This window comes from Astatotilapia calliptera, chromosome 19 (assembly GCF_964374335.1).
Source record: "Astatotilapia calliptera chromosome 19, fAstCal68.1, whole genome shotgun sequence".
In the NCBI taxonomy this organism is placed as follows: domain Eukaryota; kingdom Metazoa; phylum Chordata; class Actinopteri; order Cichliformes; family Cichlidae; genus Astatotilapia; species Astatotilapia calliptera.
In genome coordinates this window covers 19,032,551-19,056,117 of record NC_137440.1, presented here as the reverse complement: position 1 = coordinate 19,056,117, position 23,567 = coordinate 19,032,551, and the positions used below count along the sequence as shown (strand labels likewise).

Here is a 23,567-nt window from a genome sequence, read left to right as displayed (position 1 = left end):
AGATTGTACCTCATTTTCAGAAGACCAAAAGTATTTAAGATATTAAAAAATAATTGCTTGTTTGTTTGTTTGCTTTAGTCCACTAACCTTAATTATGGAACACATGGACGTTGCCAAGTAGATGTTCTGCTAACCCTTTACTACTGTCACCTTCCAGTCCTTGTGACACTTTCCGTATTCAGTTTTTAATTTTTTTTGCTGTATGCAGCTGTATGGGTTGCCTGTGAAGGTTCTCAGTCATCCAGGTCATAGTAGTCTAAGGAACTTGGAAAGAAAAGCCTCTGGACTTCTTTATGTTTCTTCAAGACGTTTCACCTCTCAACTGAGAAGCTTCTTCAGTTCTAAGACCAATTGGTGGAGAGTCCCTTTGAGCTATTATCCATTTGCACTATGAAGCACTGTTCAATGAGTTTGGGAGTATTTGGCTGAATCTGAGCAGAGAATATAGGTCTGTAGACTGTACATTTCATCCTGCTACTTCTATCAGCAGTCACATCATCAGTAACAACTAGTGACCCGGTTCCACTGACAGCCACACAGGCATATGCTGTAATATTATTTCCATTACATTGGATGCGGTATGGTTCAGCTGTTTCTGTGCTTCTTCGTACTTTTCTCTCCCATCATTCAAGTGCAAGTTCTTCTTGGTTTCATCTGTTCAAAGATTTTTTTCTCAGAACTGCACATTTGAGGGTTTTCTGGCAAACTAATCTGTCCTTCTTGTTCCTGAGTGTAATCAGTGTTATTGTAAACCTTCTCTATACATCTCCTAAATGTAGATCTTGACAATGATATGCCTACCTGCTTGAGAGTGTTCTCAACTTGGTTAGATGTTAAGTTTTTCATCTTAACCATGGATATAATTCTTTTACCGTGCCCTTTAGCTGTCTTGTTTTTTTTGGGCCATTTAATGTTGCTGAGCTGCCCAGTGCATTCATACCTTTTAAGAATTTACCAGAATGTTGTTATGCAGTTCCTGTGACATTCAGCCTAAGGATGACCTCCAGCCTAAGGATGACCTCCTTTGCTTGCATCTGCATGTCTTTGGACTTCCTACTTAAGAGTTGTCAAATACAAATTCAACATTTGGAATCAGCTCCAGCCTTTTTATTGGCTTCATTTGTCAACAAATGGTGAACACTTGTCAGTTAATTGCCTTCTTACTTTTGAGTGGGGCACTAGCATACAATCGAATGCGACTGTCTTCTTTGAGGGCACAATTCATTTGCTCATGTCTTGGCAGCTGTATCCAGACAAAACTGTCACTAGTTTTCTTTCCAGTCTTTGAAATCTCTCTCTTCTTACCTCTGCTGAGCTTGTTCTGTACTTGAAGGCTCTCTTTAAATTTCTTGATTACTTCTAACTCCAGTTCCTGAAACTTGGAAACATTGTTCTAACTTTGTATATTCACTTGTCCTCATCTGTAGTCCATGCAGAAGACAGACAAAATGACACAGAAGTTATGAAACAGTGCCCCTTTATTTTTTTCCGCACTCACTCAAAAATGCATATTTACATGGCATGCCACATCAAAACAGGAACTGACTATGGACACAATCAATAACACATAGAATCTGCTCTGGGAGTTGAGGGCATGGGAGTTATCCCATGAACAACCAACCGAGGGAAACCAAAAATGAAGCAACACTTAGAATAAGGTCGGCCATACAAAAGAGTTCCTCTTTATTTAGGTTGATTAAAAAGTGACAGATGTCCAGCTGACCTGTACTGAACGTTTTACATTTTTCATGAAGGGCCAACACTGTGGTTAAGTCAGAGATGATGATAGTGTGAACTCTGCAAATAACCACAATGCTGTTGAAATTTAGGATGGAATGCAAGTACAGATGTTCATACATACAGAGGGGGAAAATGTACTATTTTAATTTATTACTGATGAGAACAAGCTGGTCAAATCTGAAGATGTCCATAGACTTTAAAATGTCTAAACAACCTAAATTTTCTAAGATAGGTTCCTTGTTCAAGGTAATAATCCACAAGCGTCATGTTGTCTTTGTCCTCTTGGAGAAAAATTTAAAAAAAAAAATTAAAAAAGGGAGTTGACTCCAGAAGATCCAGAAGAGTAGGAGAGAAGTTAAATACATTAAAAAAAACAAACAAACACACAAACAAACTCCGTATACAAGTTTGTCTGTGAATGCAAAAAGAACAAAAAAAAAAAAAAACCCAAAAAACAAACATAACTGGACAAGGTTTTCTTTTTTCTTTTTCCCGAGAAAGATCCTTTGAGAAAAATGTTGTCTCCGTTTAATCAGTATTTCCTTTGTGTTGGATGAACAGTCTATTTTATCATCATTCAAACACACATCCTTCAGGACATTCTCGCTCTTGCTCATACATACAAACACCCAGTCTCTCACTTTCACTCACACACACACAAACTCTTGCTTACACATGCAATGTGGGTTCTCGATGAGGTTCTGCCACATCAAATCAGCCCCCTCCTCTTCTTGTAGTCTTCCAGGTTGAGGGACCTGCGGGGAGCGCCGTCCTTCACTGGCAACGCGTTAGAGCTCACAGACAGAGACTTCGCCTCTGCAGACGAAGAGCAAAATTACACAACTTCACTATATCACTGTGATACACACTGGCATTCACCTTGTGCTCCAAGCAAGCAGAACATCTAGGTCGTATAGCTTCAACAGTACCACAAAACACACAAGGTTAAAACGAGGGTCTCACCTGCATTGGGAACCTGTAGGTCAATCTTTACATCAAAGTCGTGAACTTTAAACAAGTCTTCCGAGAGGTCAGTGGTTGGCTTCGGGACATCTTTGTCTTTCGGGTTTGTTTGACCCTAAAACAAACAAAGTAAAGATTTCTTCAGGATAAAGAGCTACAGTTCAGGTTAGTACTCATTTCCAGTCCAATCTCTTTTAACAAGACCTCAAAGAAAAATACATTATTTTCTGCTATAGTTTTGCCATATTCTAAAATAATAGTTTTGTTTTCATTCTTTTAAATATGACAGCTTATAATTCATGAATTCACCAAAAAACAAAAAAAACAAAACAAAAAAACAAAACAAAACACTACAGTGCTGAACTCAGTTTAGTCTTTCAAAAAGTTGAGTTTATCTCAAAATGTCTTTCCTTGGATAAAGCCAAACTTCAACACCAGTTTTGGCATAATTTTTATGAGCTATCAGAGAGGGTCCTGCTTACCAGTTTGTTCTTCTCTGGACTTGAATTGTCTGGTGTTGAACCAGAGCCATATTTCTGGTTTAGGTGAGCAAGAATAGCTGCATGGACTGACGGATCTCTGGCCTGCCAAATTAAAAGAATCACAGTGACAGATCAGATCAACGGAAGTAGAAGTAGTGGTAGTTTAGGGACATTTCAGACTGCTGTTATGCTGCGTGCACATAATTAAGCATGTCTTCAGTCTTATTTATAACAATTCAGTCATTTAAACTGTCACCTTCATGATTCAGGTATAAGTGTTTGTGAAAATGAGGCACGTGTTATTTCAGTGTGTTTAAACAAGCACAATTATCCAATCTGATAAATTTATTATAGAATACTTACATTAGACACCATGGTGGGTTTGCACTGTCTTCGTGTGAAAGGATCCATTTGTTGGTTTTTGGCATTTTGTCCTTCAGCCTGTTGGAAAATAATTAATAATATAAAAATGAATAAACTAAAAATTAGTATATAGAAACCCGCACTATCAAGGTGATGTATAATCATGAAAGCTGCATTAAAATTCATAGGTATGTTATTTTTACTACACATGCAATAGGACGTGACGGTTTTAAGCCTCTGCAGGTTGTCTTGGACATACAGGTGCTATAGTATAAAACTCTTAGGCTGGCAGATGCCTGAAGTGAACCACAGTGATACTGAACATGGTCACAGTAAAGCAGCACCAGATTAAGAAAACACCTGACATGAGGAAGCACTTTGAGGAAGATTATGAATGTACCTTTTTTATAAAATGCTGCAAAAACAGACTCCAAGTGTAAGAAAACAGACTTTATAGCCTGATGCTTGAGTCATTTATGGTTTTCCTATCCATAGATGTATTAATATGGTGTTATGCTGTCAATATTTTAGCATAAAGTTATGAATAATGAGTAATTGCATTATGTAATATAGCTTTTTTTTTTTTTTTTTTTTAGCTCATCTAAGGTTGTGATGACTGTCTATGGTGCTGTTTAAGAAGGTGAACACTTACCACAAGAGCTTTCTCAGATTCAACAATGTTCCAGCTTCTGTTCCTCTGATTAATGTAGCTGGGTGGCAAAAGAACAGTTTAAGGTCATTACAGAGTAATGATAAAGGACTGTATTTACATATCACAAAAAGTTTTTTTAAACATAATACCTGGCACTACCAACAAAACACAATTTAGCTGTTTTTCTGTAGTTTCCAATAACTTTATTTAACATTAGGTTTACTAAAACCAGTGTTTTAAACTATGTATTTTAATTCAGGAACTTTGGATAAGCAGTTTTATTAAACAGTAAAATGTTTATAAGTGTAGATTGTGTACCTAATAGCAGAGATGTTCTTGGTCCTTTGTCTGTCGAGGGCTTCTGCCCTTTCCTCAAGCTCATTCAGTTCATCCTGGATCACTTTCACTCGTTCACCATCTCCACTTTCCTCTGCCATGGCCTTCAAACCAAAAGAGAAAAAGAAATGAAAAGGTAAGCCTGATTAGCCTTTGTCTCTCATCAAAGTTCAGTTCAATGACATTTGCTGTCAGTGTCCATGTTTTGTTGGTACAGATTTACAGGTTATCAGGGTGACATTTAAAGGGCTACGATAATTCCACCTTAACTTGGAGTTTAAAAAAAAAAAAAAAAAAATTCTGGTTTTCTTTTACCTTATCTTTGAGTAACTGCGTTTTCTTCATGGCATAATTTGGTGGTGCTTTCCGGAATCTGTCCTTTTCTTTTACAATCTGCAGAGAGTTTAGACAAAATTTTTTATGATCGCTCATAATTAATGACGTCAGAAAAAAGAATGAAGACCTAGTAAAAAAAACAACAACAAAAAAACGACTTACATCCTCAATGTCTTTATCATTGAACTTGTAGTTGAGAGCTTCTTTGATGGATTGCTCCTTCTTGGTGATTTCATCCAGAGTTGGTACTTGCATTCCAGCAGCAATCATCTGAGAAAAATCGATGAAACACATTTCAGCATCACTTTATCGATTATATATTTAGGACTGTTTAAACATTCTTCTTTTTTAAAAATCACCTACCGCCTCTTTCCACTTCATGAATTCACTTTCTGTGAACTCTTGATTTGATACAAACTCAAGCCTGAAAACCCGTGTGTCACCACCATGCCTGTAGATGATTTACAACATTAAGAGTTGTGTTTTTGGAAACCAGGACAACTAAATGATCCATGTATCCATGACAGTATACCTACCTTAACTGTAATCCCTTGTTTGTTCGTGTTGATCCAAGCTGGTAAACCTTTGCCGTCTCTACTACATCAACAATTTCAGCAACCTTTCAACAACAAGGGAACAAGAAACTCAAACATAAGTAAAAATACTTCCAAAATAAATAAATAAACCTTACAATAATATATTGGTGGTAGAGGAGATGTAACGAGAATATAAGCTCACCCTATAAACTGGTTTACTGCTGCTGTTCCCGATTCCTATCCTTACAAAGCAGCCAGTCACAGTCTTAGCAAAGAAGGGCATGTGGCACCAGCGCTCCAGCTTGTGTCTGGACAGGCGGATCCTGTTGAGTTCATCTGGCAGGGAAACGGGCTGTGACTTTGGTGGAGTCTCCTCTTTTCTGGTAGCAGAACACAGTTTAAAAAGTTACTCAGAATCAAGAGAAAAGCATCAAACTTGACCATTGCTCTTGTGATGGCACTGTGGTGAATGCACTGGTTGATACACTTACTCGTCTTCATCGTAAGATGATGAACGGGAGCTGCGATCGCTTTTGACAGATGACTTGTCATCATCCTCCTCCTCTTCTTCCTCATCGTCAGAGTAAACCTCACTCGTCTTCAGCGGCTGACGCTTAGCCAGCAACTCCGCTGTTAAGAGACGACACGTCAGCGTTTGAAAGACAATCAGATTGGCACAACAACCTGTCACAAAGGAGTACAAGGCATGCCAACCTGTTTTATTTTTCTTCTTCTCTCGTTCAGCCTTTAGTTCTTCCATAGCCTGGGATTTTTTGTCAAGTTTTTCATCACGCTTGGATCGTCTTTCCTTGTTGTGGGACATGACCTGTAGACATGAGCACTTAGAGGTTAGAATTAGAAATATGATAAAGACAACGTGTAATACCACTCCTTCTCATACCAGGCAGAAATGAGAAGCAAAAGAGGAATCTGATTTCACTTAAATTACTGAGTGAAATTAAAACTTCAGTTCAAGCTCCTATTTAGGCAAGACTATCAATTATTGATAGAGGCTTCATTAATCCTACACTGGGGAAAATCAGTTGAATTAGACACCCTAAAGTATTATAGAAGTGTAATTTGTACTATATACAGATTACTACTATATACAGTAAAAGGCACTAAAAGACGTCACAGAGATTTTTTTGTTGTTGTATATATTATAAAGTGCAGTGGGAGTACTAATATACTCCCACTGCACTAAAAACATATTGCTAAAACAATATGTTTTAGCAGGTACTGATACACACTGTTGTATAGTATGTAGAGCAGGGCGATATGGCCAAAAATATTTCGCACGATTGAGTGGAAAAGTGTTAGCATTCATCCTGCAGCTTCACTGTGTTTATGTTATGCTAACATAGCTGTGTCGCTAGCGATCACGTAGCACATCATTATATACCAGCTAGCTCACCTTCAGTAACCCTACAAACGTCACTGCTGTTTAGTTTTGTCTTCATTTATGTTGGAAGTGATAGCAGAGCTGTACGTTTGACTTTTTTCAGAAATCTCTCAGTCAGAACATGCTATGTCATAGGGCTGTGCAATATGACCAAAATCTCATATGCCGATATAAGAATTCTATCGTCCGATAACGATATAAATCACAAAAATTTAACATTTTCTGTAAATTCTGTGAATCTCGGGCAGCTCGACTTGCGTGACGTGTTTCCAGCTGCGCGTCCTTCAACCGGAGTAGAGTGTTTTAACCAATGCATGAAATTATACATTTTTAGACATAAGTTGTAACGGCCGCCGTTTTCTTTGTATTTATTACACGGCGTGCTGCGGGTTGCCTGTTCTAACGTTTTGTCAAAGGTTTATTTTTTAGCACCTGGCGGCTCTTTTTTAATTCTCATCCATAAATAATCTGCTCTTTCACGTGATTCAATTTATTTTGAAAAGTCTCAACAGGATCTTGAGCTTTATTGTGAAAGGTTTATGTGGAACATAAACAAGCGGAGACGCGAAGGTGTTACTGTCATTGTTGCTAACGACAACGCATAAAAACAGGCGCTTGTCCGTCCGTAGTGTGGTTATATTACATATAAGAGAAAGAGAGAACTTAAGAAATTAATATAACCACTACAGTGACCATCAGAACGATGAAAAAATATTGCCGTAAATCGGTTTATTTTGCGACACCACGAAACAAACGATAGCATAAAATGAAACGATTGACGTTTTTATATTGTCATCCGATATATATCGTTATATGAACAGCCCCACTATGTCATGCTTAGGTAACTAGTGAAACTAGCGAGCTGACCTCCGCTAACTTCCTGCTAACGTCTAACTCTCTTAAATGTAATAAATTCTGTTTTCATGGATGCCTGGATGTTAAACTTAATTGTTACACCTGGTAAAGCAGCAGTGCTGATCATTTTATTAAGATGAAAGAATTTAGACAGTTTTTAACTCTCAGTGATGCTGCAGTGTTCGTTTGACTTTGGGACCTGAAGAGGACGGAGTTTTGGTCCCAGATTACTCCCAGATTTACGAGCACCTTAGTCCGACAAATACAGCAATAACAACAGCCCGCTTGCATGTTGTACAAAACAATGTGCTTTGGTGGGTATCTGACAGACAAACACTAAACCAGTTCCACATCACTGAAGTTGCAACATTTTTACAAACCAATTCTGTTTCATCCGTTTCACTCAACGATCCGCTTTCCCCCCCTTCTCATTCTCAGTTGCCGCCATGCTTTTTCGGCCATGTGCGTATGAAAACAAAGGCACTGTGCATGCGCGTTTTACCCATTTTCTATCGCGATATTTTATTTTCTTATCGTTGCCCAACATTGTACCGGTATTACCGTGAACAGTATAATATGGCCCAGCCCTAATAGTGTGTCTAATATTGTTTTAGATGTGTGTGAAACTAGACTCACCACTTGTGTATCTTGAACCTGAGATTGCTTCCTTTTTTCTTGCTCTTCTTCCTGCTTTTTCTTCTTCTCCTCCTTCTCCTTCTTCTTTGCTGTCTTTAGTTTCTTCTTGATTTCAAACCTTTGAAAACAAGCAGAATCCTGAGTGAATAAACTGTGAGCTCACGTCATAACTTAAAAATGCCACGTTTTTGCATTTTTTGGCAAATTTGTTGAAGTAAAATAGGAGTGCTCTAGTGTATTTTAACAAATAACTATCTTGTAGGATTTTTTTTAACAACTAAGAAAAAGTTATTTATGCCAAGTACAACTTTTTTTAACGATTTTTATTCCCCACTCACCGTCTCTTTAGCACCTCTCTTTTCTCAATTCTGTTGAACAGCTCTTGTTCTCTCTCCTTTTCTGTCATCTGCTCAAGTCGAGCTCTGTCCTCAGCATCACCCATCAAGTCATCATCATAACCATCCCTGAACACCTCGTCCTCAGAGGAATCCGAGTCAGAGCTGGAGGACGAACTGTTGCTCTCTGAATCAGACACCTCGCCTAAAAAATTTCAAGGAACCAGAGACAGGGAACACAAAAAAAAAAAAAAAAGCTGTTTTCAAATCAATTACAAAACAAAAAGGTAGACACGTCATCAGAGAGATTTTAATTCTAATATATCTGACTTTTGTCTACGAAATGTGTCATAAACAGCTTTTATAAGCAGAATTTGGAAGGGAAGCTTTTAACTATGAAGCAGTTCTAAATCCTTTTAACATTGCCAATGTAATTAGGTCCCAAAAAAAGTAAATAAATAAGTGTAAATGGCTTAGTGAAGTTGTACTGTAGGCTTTTCCTCACTCAATGTAGACAGTTTCATGTTAGTGGATTACCAAAACTGAATTGGATTTGTGAACAACCACAAATTCCCAGGAGAATTTTTTTCCAGGTTTTTCTTAATGCTGTCAGCCAGTTCACACCAGGACAATGTGACAAAAATAAACAACAGCTTAGATGCTTTGCTGTGAGACACCTGAGATAAACAGGATGAGGGAGTGAGTCATGTAATCCTAACCTCTTGAAAAACCTGTGGATGCAGCACTCTAGTGATGTATAATCTACAGTTCGTAATATGTCTGGATGTCCCGCTCTACACTTCATGGAACATGTTTTGAACATGAGAACGCGTGCAAGTCTGTTTTGCTCACCAGTTTAGTAGCATTTCAAGGATACTAAACTTATGAATAGATGTGTGACTTAATAATAACTTAATCTTAATAATAGATTTAAAAAAAAAAAAGGCTGCAAAGAAGCCTTATTTGAGAGCAGGGAAAATCTTTTTCAATGTGAACACTGAATTAAGAAACCCACCTTCCTCCGGTGCAGAGCTTTCAGCTGAGCTGTCCCCATCTGAGCTACCAGACGCTGTCGCTTTATTAACCTTCTTCTTTGTAGCGTTCTTCTTTTCAGACCCTTTGCCCTGCTTAACCTTCTTTTTGCCTTTGGTGCCACCGACCGTCCACTACACAAAAGGAATGAAAATGTAACTTTTGATTATATAATTGACAGAGAATTGAGGTTTAGTCTCCTGTGCCTCACATGTCCAAAACTGTAAGGTCTTTTAGAGTAAATACTAATAGTGCTATACCTCGTCATCACTGTCAGATGTCTCAGAGTCTGTGGAAGCTGCTGCTTTGCCAACAGGTTCTTCTTGCTCACCCGAATCAACCCTTTTCCTCTTTGCCAAAGACAGCAGCTCCTGAAAGTGACAAAACAGCGATGTGGTTCACCTACAGTGAGGGAAATAATTATTTGATGCCCTACTGAATTTGTAAGTTTGCTCACTTACAAAGAACTGAACAGTCTTTAATTTTGTTCCACTTTAATGAAGAGACAGAATATCAATCAAAACATCCAGAAACAACACATTACATAAAAGTTATAAGTTGATTTGCATGTCACTGAGTGAAATTAGTACTTGTTTGATTGACTAAAGCCCAGCCAGAATTAAGGCTCCACAGGTTAGTACTCCTGCCTACAGAATCAATTTCTTCCATTCTGATCTCATGACCACCATAAGTAAGACCAAAGAGCTGTCAAAGGATGTCAGATATAAGATTGTACACCTGCACAAGGCTTGAATGGACTACAAGACCACCAGCAAGAAGCTTAGTGAGAAGGTGACAACTGTTGGTGCAATTATTTTGATCTGAAGACAGTTGGGACCACAGTCAGTAAAACACCATTCGTAACACATTACACATAATGAACTGAAACCTTTCAGTGTCCACAAGGTCCCCCTGCTCAAGAAGGCACATGTACAGGCCTGTCTTACGTTTGCCATTGAACATCTAAATCACACGTGTCAAAGTCAAGGCCCATCAAGTATGGATGTACTATTATTGTTATTCATGGCCCGGCGATATGAGGCGCTAATAATATACAAACTACATATCCCATAATGCAGCGCTGCAGCCTCCTTGCTGAACGCTAGGCTAACTGGGAACATTCCAGCGTCAATCAAGTCAAACTTCTGTTATTGCGAAGCTAGCCGCTCACAATGGTGGAGAGAAAAGTTGATTCTGAAAGCAGAGCCTTTCAGCGCCAGTGGGTGACTGAATATATGTTTACAGACATTGCTGGTAAACCCGTGTGTCTTATTACTGGAGCTAATGTGGCTGTAATTAAGGAATTTAATTTAAGATGGCACTACGAGACAAAACGTCAGGATAAGTTGAAAAACCTAAATGCAGAGCAGAAACTACAGAAAGTAGAAGAGCTAAAGAAGAATCTGACATTTCAGCAGACGTTTTTCACCAGAGCAAAATCAAAGTGAAGCTGTTGTGAAAGCAAGTTTTATTGTAGCAGAGGAGATAGCCAAATCAGCCCGGTACCACTCTGAAAAGCTGCATGATGAAGGTGTGCGGCGTCTTGTGTCCAGACAAAACGCAGATTTTGGCAAATGTGAGCCTGAGGAGAAATACGATTGCTGATCGGGTTTGGCCACTGATTTAAGAACACAGTTAGAAGCAAAAACTTTATTGCATACTCTCCTGCTGTAGATGAAAGTACAGACATGATGGACATTGCACAGCTGGTCATCTTCATCCGTGGAGAGGAAATATTGAACATTAAATCGATGCACGGGACGACGACAGAAAAAGACATTTTTTAAAAGGTATGTCAAAGTGTAACCGACATGAAACTGCCCTGGGACAAACTTGATGGACTTACAACAGATGGAGCGCCGGTGTTGTGCGGTGAAAAAAGCGGACTAGTCAGCAGGATGTGAGTAAAGATGCAGGAGGAGAACTGTACCGGTGAGTTATCAGCATATGACTGCATCGTACACCAGGAAAGGCTGTGTGGTAAAGTCCTAAAAATGGAGCATGTAATGATCACTGTAACGCAAACCGTAAATTTCATCTGAGCAAAAAGTTTAAATCACCGTCAATTTCAGTCTTTATGTGGGAAATAGATTCAGAGTTTGCCGACATTCCTTATCACACAGAGGTCCGTTGGCTGAGTTGGGATAAAAATGCTCAATAGAGTTTTTGAGCTCAGCAAGGAAATCTGTCAGTTCATGGACATGGCATGTATGATGCGGTGAAGGCATTTCAAGTGAAGCTGCCACAAATGCACCAGTGCAACCTGCCTCACTTTCCCTGTTGCCAAGTAATGTTGAACCAAGTCAGCGGACTTTGCTGAACTGCACCTGTGCAGATTCAGATGGAGCTGCAGTGTAATGATACACTCAAGGCAAAGGACGACACTGAATGGCCCACACAGTTTATTAGTTCCATTCCTGAAGCAATGCCCAGCTCCGTCTATATGCGTCTCGAACCTTGCGTATGCTTTCATTTATTTTTTCGGGGGTTTTTGGCAGCATGTTCATATTTCTAACTTGCATAATTTTGACAGGATATATTTTTATTTTATTTAAAGTTAAAGTTTATTTTTTTAAGTTTATTTAATCTGGAATAATATTCCTGTCTGTTTTTATTCATATTTATGTTTAAAAAAACATTGTTTTAGTGTGTTCAATAAATGTTTATCTTGTTTGGCCCGCGACCTAAAGTGTGCCTTGAGTTTTGGCCCCTGTGCAATTGAGTTTGACACCCCTGATCTAAATGATTCACAGGTTTGGTGAGAAAGTGCTGTAGTCAGACAAAACCAAAAATCAAGTTCTTTGTCATCAACTCAACCTGGCGTGGTTAGAGTAAGACAAATGCCAAGTATGATCCAAAAAACACCTTGCCCACAGCCAAGCACAGAGGTAGAAACATTACGCTTTGGGGCTGTTTTTCTACTAAGGGTAAAGAACATCACTACATTGAAGAGTCAAGTACCAGAAGATTTTCTGGTATGTGAAGAGTTTTAGATAAGAGACCCTTTCCGTCAGGCAGAACACTCCGGAGAGGTCGTGGATGGGTCTTCCAGCATGACAATGGACAAAAGCATACCACCAAGGGATCAGGAGTGGCTAAAGAAGCAGCAGATTAAGATAATGCAGTGACCTAGCCAGTCTGAAAAGTGTGAAGGGAGCTGAAGCTTTGAGTTGCCAAGCAGCAGCCAAGAAAATTAAAGAACTTCTTTATAAATGAGCAAACATAAAAATTCAGCAACGGGGTCAAAAAAAAATTATTTACCCATACTGCAGTACAAATGGACAGAACTTCTCAAGCCACTTGAACTGAAATTCATATAGTGGGACAAAGTCAGCAGAAGTAGAACACTTTAAATTTAATGATCAAACCCATGGAAAGCTTCTCTTTCTTATTATTTAGCAGCAATCTGTTTCCCAGAAGTAAAATTACATGTGCCTTGTATTTCTCAAAACACCTTCTGATACTAGTTTGATGATTAACTTGCCTCATTAATGCGGTTATTCAAGACAACTACTCAAACAGACCTGATAACACACAAAAAGAAAGTGAACCTGCATACTCCACTACTATAAAATGTAGAAAAAGAAAAACAAAACTATGCTCTCTCTCTCTCACTTGAGAGCTTTCATTAAATATAATTTCTTTCCCTGTGACATAATATAATGCAGGGAGGATCAAGTCGGGACACTGGTCAAAGATGGTTTCTCTCGTGAAGTTCACAATAGCAGCTTGCTTGTTTAACAAAGACTCCATTTGGTTTATTCAAGGTTACCGATTGTATAGAGCAGCAAAGAATGTAAAGCCTGACAAAACTGCTATATTCTCACATGGATGAAGCAAGACATGTGGTATTTGTACTAAAGAGCAAGCAGCGTGGAGAACATTCGCAATTCAGCTTAGAAAAACAACCGCATTTTCATATACAGCTCCTGCAGTTAATGTTAAGATTCACAGCCACATGCCTGTGAAAACAACCTGTTATACTATAGCTCCTCCAAAACACTGAGGGCATCTCTTTAGCTTTACATGCATTTATTAACCATTGCTCCATATCATTAACAAGTCCTCTCAGTCTTGCAGTTTCTACTTTTTACCTGTACCCAAAGAAAGCCATGTACGTCTGCAGTTATTGTCCTCAATAATTTGGCCAAACACATATCCATTAACTCTGAGTCTGCTTCTATTGGAGGTCTCTTCTTGTTACAAAGGAGCTTTCCTCACCGCTGTCTTGAAATGTTTGCTTTGGGGCTAATTTGAGGGTTCATCTCTATGTTAAAAAGATCTAGAAATTCAATTTGTAAAAAAAAAATCAAAAACCTTAACTTAAATTTAGCTAATTTAAATTTTCCAATGACCTGACTTATTTGGGTTCGGAAACTGCTGGCTCTTCCAATGAAAACTCAAATTCAATCTTTGGGAGACTCAAACCAAGTTTCTTCAGCAGCGATTATACTCATTGTGAATTTTGCTTGAGTGTTTAAGGTCCATGGCGAAACTTTTAATATCCACACTGAAGTGCTCAGAAAAGGAGTTCCAGGAACCAATCTCAAAATAGCATTGCAGGAAGAACCAGCGCAGAGACTGGACATGAGAAGAACGGCGCCTTGGCTACAAAATAAGGTTGGTGAATTAGAGGCTTATTAAAATGCCTTCTCCTACATGCATGTTCTGGCTGTCATCTTTGACACATTGTGCCACGGATTCACAGACGTCTTACACACCCATTTTCTAGTGCAATTACAAAACAAATTTGGTTATTCAGACCATGAGGGTACTATTGAGAAATACCAACAACACTATCATGCTGTAAACATGAATTGATGCATGTTGCTCAGATTAATGTCAGGCTTAAACAGCAGCAGCGTTGTCGTCTTTCTCACAAACTGTGTAAACAGGCATGCATGACAATGAGTAACTATGGTTACAGTGTGACGCTGTGAAGCTCATGATTGCCAAGAAAAGATCTTAAATTATTATGCATACGCAAAATCAAGTATGAACCTCAGTGCTTACGTTTAAGTAATATGGATATATACTCTGTGGGTGGCTGTAGCTCAGGAGGTAATCACAGGGTTGGTAGTTCAATCCCTAGCTGTTCCAGTCTGCATGATAATATCATTAGGCAAGATACTAACCCTGGCTTGCTCTCAGATATATCCATCGGAGTGTGAACGCTAGATAGGAAGCACTTAACCATAGAAAAGGTCCTTTTATGAATAGGTCAATGAGACAAGATGTATAAAGCGCTTTGAGTCCTCAGAATAAAATAGTGCTATACAAAAAACAGTCAATTTACTATGTAGCATAGATTACCTTTTCAAACATAATATTATTGACACAAAACTATATACTGTGTGAATAATCATATTTTAGAAGGAAACAATTAACCATCTGTGTGCATTTTATGTAACTTACCCTATAAACATTTGTTGTGCTATTCAGAGCTATGCATGTCTATTTATTCAAAGTGTGCCATAATAAGAAGAATATTTGAGTCTGATTAGTGCATACTGATTCTTTTTATATCCTGGACAGGAGGAGAACTGATTGCGTACTTAAAAAAGAAAGGCAGGCTAACACACTTGATTGCAACTGTTACAGAGTATGATATTTTACTATAATGTCTAATTAACAACTTTAAAAAGTTGCTGTTATCAAGTGAAAATCCAAAATATTTCTGGGTCCTTTTAATCACCCAAAGTTTCAAGACCCGAGCAATGCCTCTGGTAACATTCGACACCTCATTCCTCAAATTTAAGGCTCACCACAGTGGATCATCTGCCTTGAGCTCACACCATCCCTAGAATACCTGCATGTACTCCTTTACTACATCCATGAACTACATCTGTGGCTTCTATTTTTCTCCTGCCTCACAGATCCATATTCAACACCTTTTTTTCCAATATATCCACTATCCCTCATCTGCATATTTCCAAACCATCTCTAACCGTCTCCAAACTGCTCAATCTGAATTGTCCCTTTGATGTTAAATCTTGGCATTTTCTGATCACTCCCACTGATCAGTGATCATCTCTACCTACTCTACCCTGTCTGCACTCTCTTTTTCACCTCTCTTGTCTGTTGCTTTGGATGGTTAACATCAGGTATTTAAATGCATGTATCTTCACTACCTCCTTGCAGCTTTAGTTACACCTGTTTCCCTCTCGTTCACATACGTTTTCTGTTTTGGTTCTACTGACTTTTATTCCTCATCTCTCCAGATTTACTTCCATCTGCTCCCAGCTCTCAATACAGATCACTATGTCATCTGCAAACATCTTAGTCCATGGAGACTCCTGCCTGATCTCACCTGTCAACCTGTCCATCAACACTGAGAAGAAGAAGGGGCTCAGAGCAGATCTTTCAATGTAATCCCATCCCCACCTTAAACCCTTTCTCTTACCACACACCTCACTACTGTCTGTGTCCTTATACATTATCCTGCACCAGCCTCACCTGACTTCCTCATGCAGCACCACAGATCCTCTCATGGCACCCTATCACACGCTTTCTCGAAATCCACAAAGACCGTGCAACTACTGAAGATAACTATATTAATCCGCACTTGGTCAAAAAACACGCACGATCAAACCTACTGACGGTTTGAGCAACCAAAGAAGCTCGTCTTACTGACCCAGTCTGATCTTCTGTGGTCACAGTTTCTGTTTTCTCGGGGGGGGGGGGGGAACAAACGGGTCAAATACACGTGAGTTTACAGGTGATGTAAACAGCGTTGGCAGCTCTTCAGACTGACATGTTTCTCTGCCAGCTCCAGTTTGACAACAACACCACCGAAATAGAACTTCGTCTCATGACGTCATGCAGGAGATAATGTTCTGACTAAAGCAAACGCGACTCCAGAACGATTTCACTTTATCAAAAAACAAACAAACAACACACTCCATTCCAGTTTAGTCTGAACGCTAACGCACCAATTATTCAACAGAGCACGGCTGCAGTCACGCAGCTTACGGCTCGAAACCAGTCAAAGGCCCACGGCGCGGCATTTTCATGGCTACTTAATACTGCATGATTGCAAGCGTTGGGTACCTTTCATAACTTAACGAGCTGGCTCTGTTCAAACTCAAACACTTTCCATTTTATCCAGTACCAACCCGTAAACGCTTAGTAGAAACCTAGCTCCGTGTTAAGATTTGAGTGTTTTATCACAAAGGAAACAGCGGTTGTAAATAAAATAGGCCCACTCAACGCAATCAGCTAGCACACATTAGCGTCAGCCTGAAACTGTTGTCAACTTCAGAATCCACCGGTGGGGAAAAGGGTAAAAATAACACCTACCTGATCTAAATTATCGTCACTAGCGCTGTCTTCGGAGTCAGAGTCAATAACGACTCGACCTTTCCGCTTCTTTACATTCACCATGATTAGCTGCAGAGCTAACCCACTAGCTACCACTGTGTCGTCTAATGTAATGTTCTCTACGATAGCTGTCGCTGCTACCTGGCTAACTCCGGAGTCGATCACACAAAGGCGGCACTGCGCATGCGCGCCTGTATTACCAGCTTGATTGACGAAAACATGTTTAAGTGAGATATAACAAAAATTTCTGTTCTTGGTCCCTGTGTATTAAATACGAAGATTCAACCAAAGAACATACCGCAGAAACGGAACCGCTGGATATAAGAGCATATACAGTTAGCAGAGAGAGGAACCATATATGAGTACAGGAGTCAGGACAGTAATCTTTGATGCACGGAAGCTGTGTTGAGTGATTACCTTGTGGCTCATTCAGTGACATTTCTGGTCGAAGGTTTGCTGAAGGAATTTCAGTCGTGTTGGTTTACCTATTTTTACTAGGACAGCGTACACCGGCAGTCTATATATTCTTTTGTACCTCATAGCACAGTGTATGATGAAACCTAACCCAAACAAGCCCTGATGTATCTACGAGACATTTGCTTCTACATCGTGGTCAAGGTAAATGTAAACAGTTTACACTGTGTTAAGTTATTAACTGTAGTTTACGTCATGTAATTCTTTCCACGAAGTAAACAGTTTCAATCATTCCAGTATGGTTAAGCTTTTGATTAATTTGTGTGTTTAGACAAATATAATTCGAAATGTATCTGACAGTCATTCTAAACGAATAGCACGCAATCAATTTTAATTCTAAGGACTTAGAGGTAACAGTCTTTATTCACCAACTGTGTAGACAGAAAAAAGTAAGTAAACCTCCTCATGACCTCTCCCGAAACAACCTGGAGTCAGGTGATCGAATTAAGAAGTGAGAGTGGGAGTGTGATTATAGAAATGCCCCTCCCTATTCTAGTAAGTGTCTTGGGTTGAATTTCTCTGTCTTTAATGTTTTCCCTGTTGTGAATAATTTTTCGCGTTGTAAAACCCTTCCAGAAACCTCTTTATGATCTTTGCTAATGTCATTTTTCATCATTGTGTTTACACACGTGAATGCTCCAGACCAGCAAACTGACAAAACTTCTGCTCACACTTGCCGATATGTGAGCAAGTGTGAAAATGGGATTATACGTAAAGAAAACCCATGAACACATAATTCAAACAAGAAACCTTTCATTTTTCTACATAAATATAGTTGTTTGAAGTGGGACATTTTAAATGCCCTCTATTGGATAATTATACAAAACGATATAAATATTGTTTTAAGTGTGTCAGGCCATTATTTTGTTTTTGAGAAACATATTCTTATTTATATTCATTTTGACTCTGTTACTCTGTTTTGTATCTCAGCAGTGAAACCTGCAGATCAGCGTTGAAATGTCCCTGCCGAGGATCACACACCTCCCTTCTGGGAGGCTGCTGAGCACCATCCTCCACCACCAGCCGCTTCTCCCCTCCATCATTCCTCTCACTGTGCCCAAAAGAGCTGTGATCCAGGGTGAATACAGACGACCTGGCCAGCCCAAAAAGACCAAGTTTGCCTGGCAAAAGATTAACTTTAATTTCTCAAAAGGTTTGGAGGGGATAAAGAAACATTTCACACTCCTAAAAAAGGAGTTTACTGACCGCTGGGTTGGCCCTGAGGGTAAACCGATTGTTGAGCACATGCTGGAGCAGAACAGAGTTGTATGGGAGTTCAGAGGTCCAGAGAGCCTGAGGGAGTGGACGGTGTCCTCTGATCGTGAGATTGGAGGCCATAGTGAAGCTTACCTGAAGCTGGGAAGGAACAATAATACCTGTTTTCTGTACGGGACACTGAGCTCTACTCCTCCACGAGATGGAGAAACACGCTACAGTGGATACTGCACTATGCGCTCAAAGCAGCCTCTGGTTAGTGTTAACTGCTGGATACCATGTTTTTGTTGAATTCAGTAGCGCAGAGAGAGATTAGTCTCCCTCCCGTGATTACTTTTCATTTAGAACATAATGTAGGATGGATGCAGAGGGGAGGAGGGGGTTCCCCCATTGCAGTTTATCAATGAAAGTTTATGTAAATGCCAATTTCCAAGTCTTTTGTGTCTTCTAGGCTTCCTTTGACAGAAAAAAACACCATGATTGGAGCAGTTTTAACACTCTGCAATTACGTGTACGTGGTGATGGTCGCCCATGGATGATTAACGTCTCAGCAGAAACATACTTCTCTCACCAGAAGGATGACATATACTGTTATTTCCTATATACCAGAGGAGGGCCCTACTGGCAGGATGTTAAGGTGAAGTTTGTTTGGTTTTTTTTTTAAAGTAAAATTATTTAATAAATCTATATAGGTCTGTTTAAGAGGCATGATAGTATCAAATACGTTGATCAGCCTGACTTCAAATGCTCTTCTGCAGATACCTTTCTCCAAGTTCTTCCTTACACATCGAGGGAGGGTACAAGATGACCAGCATCCTGTCTGGCTGGACAAGGTAGTGCAAAGAAAAATTCCCTCACAAAGTGATGATAAAACTGATGTATCATTACCCTAATCCCTTTTTAGCTTGTGGCCTTCACATTGTTTTTCATATTTGTATTTACAGGTTAACACCATTGGGTTTACTTTGGGAGACAAAGCTGATGGCCCATTCCAGCTTGAAATTGATTTCATTGGTGTTTGCAAAGACTATGCACACACAGAGGAGTTTGCCTATGAAGCATACAAGAGGAACCCAGAAGTCTAAGAACGGTTAATGCTGCAGTCAGACTGTTGGGAAAAATTTGAACTTATATTGACACCATTTCTGTAATGTCATTATAGATTTCAAACTATTAATATTAATGACTTGTGCAGACCGTTTATTATTAAATTATGTATTAAATACCACAATAGAACAAATATAAAAAGACAAGATCTTGGGTCTTATGAGTGCCTCAATTGTAGCAAAGTAATAAAGCAAATGAAATTTTTAATTAGTAGTTTCAAAATGCAGCAAAACAGGACAGACTTATATCACATCAAAATATCCTTTTAAAAAAGGTATTAGCGTTTGAGCTAAAAGTATTTAAAAGAAATGCAGGATTTGAACCTCAAAGACGCTGGACAGTATATGTAAGCTTCTACTACTTTTCTATAGGGGCTACAAAATGCTGAAACTGAAGCTGCAGACAATGAAATATTTACACTTCAACAGGGTTTACAAACGGCCCCAAGCAGGCACAATATTTTATGCCATGACAAGGCCTCTTCTTGCCCCAAGCATACTTTCTTTCTTCTGCTTCCGATCTTGTATCTGCTTTGCTCTCCTGCCTTGCCTAAAATAAGAATAAAGATATTCAGAGATGTGGCATGAGCCAACTGCAATGGGAGAATTTTCAGCATCAATTAAAAACCTACCTTGACTGGACTTTGTGCTGTTTGTAAGCTTCCTGGTGCGGATTTGAGACAGACTTGTTCATGGCCGTGTTTTCTTTGACATCTTCAAATGGCTTCAGTTTACCTATGTATAAAATAAATAACTCAATGCTACATCTTGTCCAATCAAATGGTGTTTCACACGAACAGGGAAAATGAGAACATTTTTATACCTTTATGAGGCTTGTAGGTGAGGGGACGTGACAGACTCGCCTTCAGATCAAAGCTGGGTTTCTTGTTTGTGCCAGGCGTTGAAGTGCTTGTGTTGCCAGTGAAAACAAAAGGTCCTTTCAGAGGGGGGGAAAAAAAAACAAAAAAAAAAAAACCAAAACATAATCATCTACTTTTTAGAAACATACTTCAAATATATCATTCCAAGGGTTGAAAGGCCAAAGTACCTGGAGTTTTTGTTGCAGAGAACGATGCAGTTTTGACACTGCTGGGCTTTAATCCATTGGCAGTCGGTTTCTGCGGGGTGCTGGAAGCCACGCAGGGTGACATGCGTGCAGGTGTCTTCACCAGTGACCTTTTATATTCATTGTCATGAGTAGCTTCTGAGAACCTGTATGTAGACAGTTCTCATTAAAGCATTAGATTTAATACAAAACTTAAATTTGAATGTTTCCACTTTGCAATACCACTTAAAGTTTATTTTGGAATATCCACTCTTGAATTCAGGTTTATCCTTTAGAATGAACCATTATTTAACAAGTGTTTGCAAACAGAGACTGCATCGCTAAGTCATAAGTTTTATACACCTGTGCGAAAGTGATTGATAACTAATGAGAAGATTAAAAGACTGTGGCTCAGTACTTTTGTCCATTTAAAAGACACAGATCCCGAAGAAATTCATTAGATTTGTTGTATCAAAAGGCCAGAGGATAAAACGGTGACTCACCGAACATTGATCCTGCGAGTAGAAAGAACAGACGGCCTGAAGGAGGTGACCTCCTTTGAAAGAGGTTTTTTGGTGGCTGAAAGCACAGTGTGCCTGCGGTTTTTGTCACCTGGTGTCTTGTTCACTGGGGCAGGGCTGAACATGGAAGCACGAGTTGGATTTGCCCTCTGTGGGATTATATACATGTGTCATTAGTGTGCTTCAGAAGTAATCAATATATACATCAAATGTGGGTGACCAGTAGATGGTGGTGCTTACCACTTGATCTTTGCCATCAACTTGCAGCAGTTTAGTTTTGTCTGACAGACTCTACAGGTAAAAAAAATAAAAATAAGACAAAGTTCAAGTAAAAGTTACCTTTAATTTTTCCTGAATAAAACTAAGCCAAGATAATTTGGCACCTTTAATTCCTTCACTGAATTTCTGTACGTCTCCATCTGTTTCGTCTTCCGCTGAACATAGGAATCAATGGACTCCATCTTGTTGAAATGAGCCTCGTGAAGTTTTTTGAAATCTGGATAAACAAATAAAATGTATAACATATTCAAAGATTTATTTATGCATTTTTTTTGGGGGGGGGGTTTAGTTTTTTCTTTTTAATCGATTAAGGTTTTATTTACTCAAGCAAAATAGTTGTGCATCTATAGAAAACAGGAAAATGTACACATTTCTCTGAAATAAAGTAGGACAGGCTCTGCTGTACATAGCAGAGACTCCAAAAAAGCTTTTGCTGAATCAAGCACAAAAAGAACCATATCATTGAAAGAGGAACAAACAAAACTTACTGGGGGTAACAGGCTTCAACAAAGGCTTACTCTTCTGCTGGAGACGAGGAATTCTACCAGCTTTTGCCCCTTTTGGTGCCTTTTCTGGACACAGACCTTTAAAGGTAAAATTTGTGCAAAAGTACATGATCGTAAAGTCCAAGGAAGAAAACATAAGTGTGTATCAGCTTTTATCAACTATTGCTAACCTGTTTCAGCAGTCACTGGTGCTTCATCCTTAATGGCAGGCTGTAGCTGCTGCTCCTCACGGTCAGCAGTCTGGATCTTTTTAGGAGGCTCATTTTTTTCTTTATCGTTTGTAGAGGACACCTTTCTCTTCTTACCACCCCTGGCATTGCAAGGTGCAGTAAGTGCATCAGCTTCAGTGTCATCCTTAAAAAGAAAAATAAGCATAAAGGTTTTAAACCTCCAGAATGCAAAGAACTTAAACAGCTGCAAAGCAACCCTATGCACAGGGATATAGAGTGCTTCAGATGTATTTATGTTGAATGCAGTGTAATGTATAACACCTTTGCAGCAACTGGAGGCATCTTGGCATCGCTTTTAGTCGGTGTCGCAGTATCAGAGATTTTTCTCTTGTTACCCTTTCCTTTACCTCGACGTGTGTTCACAAATCCAGTAGTGCTGGAAACTTCTTCCTTGCAAGCTGAATCCAGGACAACCTCAGATTTCTCCTGAGCTTCATCATTAATATCTTGCCCCTGGAACAGTCATAAACGCATTAGCGCTGTGCACATGAGATGCTGACAACAAAGCCAATACATTACAAAACAGCAGTAAGTTACCTGCTCCTTCGCCTCTTTGTTCTTTTCTTCTTGATAATGCTGCTTTATGGCCTTCAGAAGTTTGTCGGCCTAATGTTGCCGAAAAAAAACGGGAAAAAATGCATTTGAGTGTAGTCTGCCCAACACACGTTGACGTTAGAGAACAGCCAGCTACCGTTAGCGAATACAAGGTAAGTCTACCATAACCCCGCTAGAAGCAAATTTTTAAAAGTACCGCTTCATTACCTTCATGTTCGCCTTGAGTCCCAGCTCCTTAGCGAGACTTCGCAATTCTGCATATTTCATAGAGTCCAAATCCATGCCGGTATGACAGTTTATTTCGCTTTTTTTAAGAAAAAAAATCCGCGCACACGTCGGTGTTTCTCCTCACCACAAACGGCGTCGGTTAAAACTACCCTCCGATTCAAAACACAGAAGCGCGACACATTTGATTGGCTCTTCACTCTAACCGGATATGCCTCTCAGCCAATCAGAACAACCGTGCATTTTCGGGATTTTGTTTTTATCCCCCATGCTTATTTTTTCTTTCTAAAATCTTATTTTTTATTAGACATTTTATACATTTAAAATATTAAAATTTAATCAGTCACAATTTTTTTGTTAAACTTGTAGAAAAGTGTTATTTGGTATCTTGCACATTTCTTTGTAAGGGCGTGGTTACGCTGA

The 23,567-nt window shown here is 39.2% G+C and overlaps 3 protein-coding genes across 4 annotated transcripts; 1 reads left to right on the top strand and 2 right to left on the bottom strand.

The window, feature by feature from the left end:
• Nucleotides 1-1,460: 1,460 nt before the first annotated feature.
• On the bottom strand, nucleotides 1,461-17,162 carry rtf1 (RTF1 homolog, Paf1/RNA polymerase II complex component). Its single transcript, XM_026151279.2, has 18 exons — nucleotides 16,968-17,162; nucleotides 9,929-10,039; nucleotides 9,652-9,802; nucleotides 8,640-8,841; nucleotides 8,302-8,419; nucleotides 6,123-6,234; nucleotides 5,900-6,038; nucleotides 5,611-5,788; nucleotides 5,409-5,491; nucleotides 5,236-5,323; nucleotides 5,035-5,142; nucleotides 4,852-4,929; nucleotides 4,519-4,640; nucleotides 4,201-4,258; nucleotides 3,549-3,626; nucleotides 3,186-3,287; nucleotides 2,704-2,818; nucleotides 1,461-2,556 (listed from the first exon to the last, which is right to left on the bottom strand). The coding sequence occupies exons 1-18, from the start codon at nucleotides 17,049-17,051 to the stop codon at nucleotides 2,450-2,452; spliced, it is 2,034 nt and encodes a 677-aa protein (XP_026007064.1). The 5' UTR covers nucleotides 17,052-17,162; the 3' UTR covers nucleotides 1,461-2,449.
• ndufaf1 (NADH:ubiquinone oxidoreductase complex assembly factor 1) lies at nucleotides 15,924-20,547 on the top strand. Of its 2 annotated transcripts, none has more exons than XM_080293746.1 (5): nucleotides 15,924-16,036; nucleotides 18,393-18,932; nucleotides 19,129-19,314; nucleotides 19,436-19,510; nucleotides 19,622-20,547. In XM_080293746.1, the coding sequence occupies exons 2-5, from the start codon at nucleotides 18,420-18,422 to the stop codon at nucleotides 19,760-19,762; spliced, it is 915 nt and encodes a 304-aa protein (XP_080149872.1). In that variant the 5' UTR covers nucleotides 15,924-16,036; nucleotides 18,393-18,419; the 3' UTR covers nucleotides 19,763-20,547. The 2 variants fall into 2 exon arrangements, with proteins under 2 accessions (XP_080149872.1, XP_026007066.1); XM_026151281.2 differs by lacking the exon at nucleotides 15,924-16,036 and adding an exon at nucleotides 17,371-17,606.
• On the bottom strand, nucleotides 19,861-23,412 carry LOC113011662 (nucleolar and spindle-associated protein 1). Its single transcript, XM_026151280.2, has 12 exons — nucleotides 23,127-23,412; nucleotides 22,902-22,970; nucleotides 22,626-22,817; nucleotides 22,305-22,488; nucleotides 22,117-22,212; nucleotides 21,733-21,845; nucleotides 21,590-21,640; nucleotides 21,332-21,498; nucleotides 20,832-20,995; nucleotides 20,607-20,720; nucleotides 20,416-20,518; nucleotides 19,861-20,333 (listed from the first exon to the last, which is right to left on the bottom strand). Exons 1-12 carry the CDS (start codon nucleotides 23,199-23,201, stop codon nucleotides 20,246-20,248), a joined length of 1,416 nt encoding a protein of 471 aa, XP_026007065.2. The 5' UTR covers nucleotides 23,202-23,412; the 3' UTR covers nucleotides 19,861-20,245.
• Nucleotides 23,413-23,567: the final 155 nt, after the last annotated feature.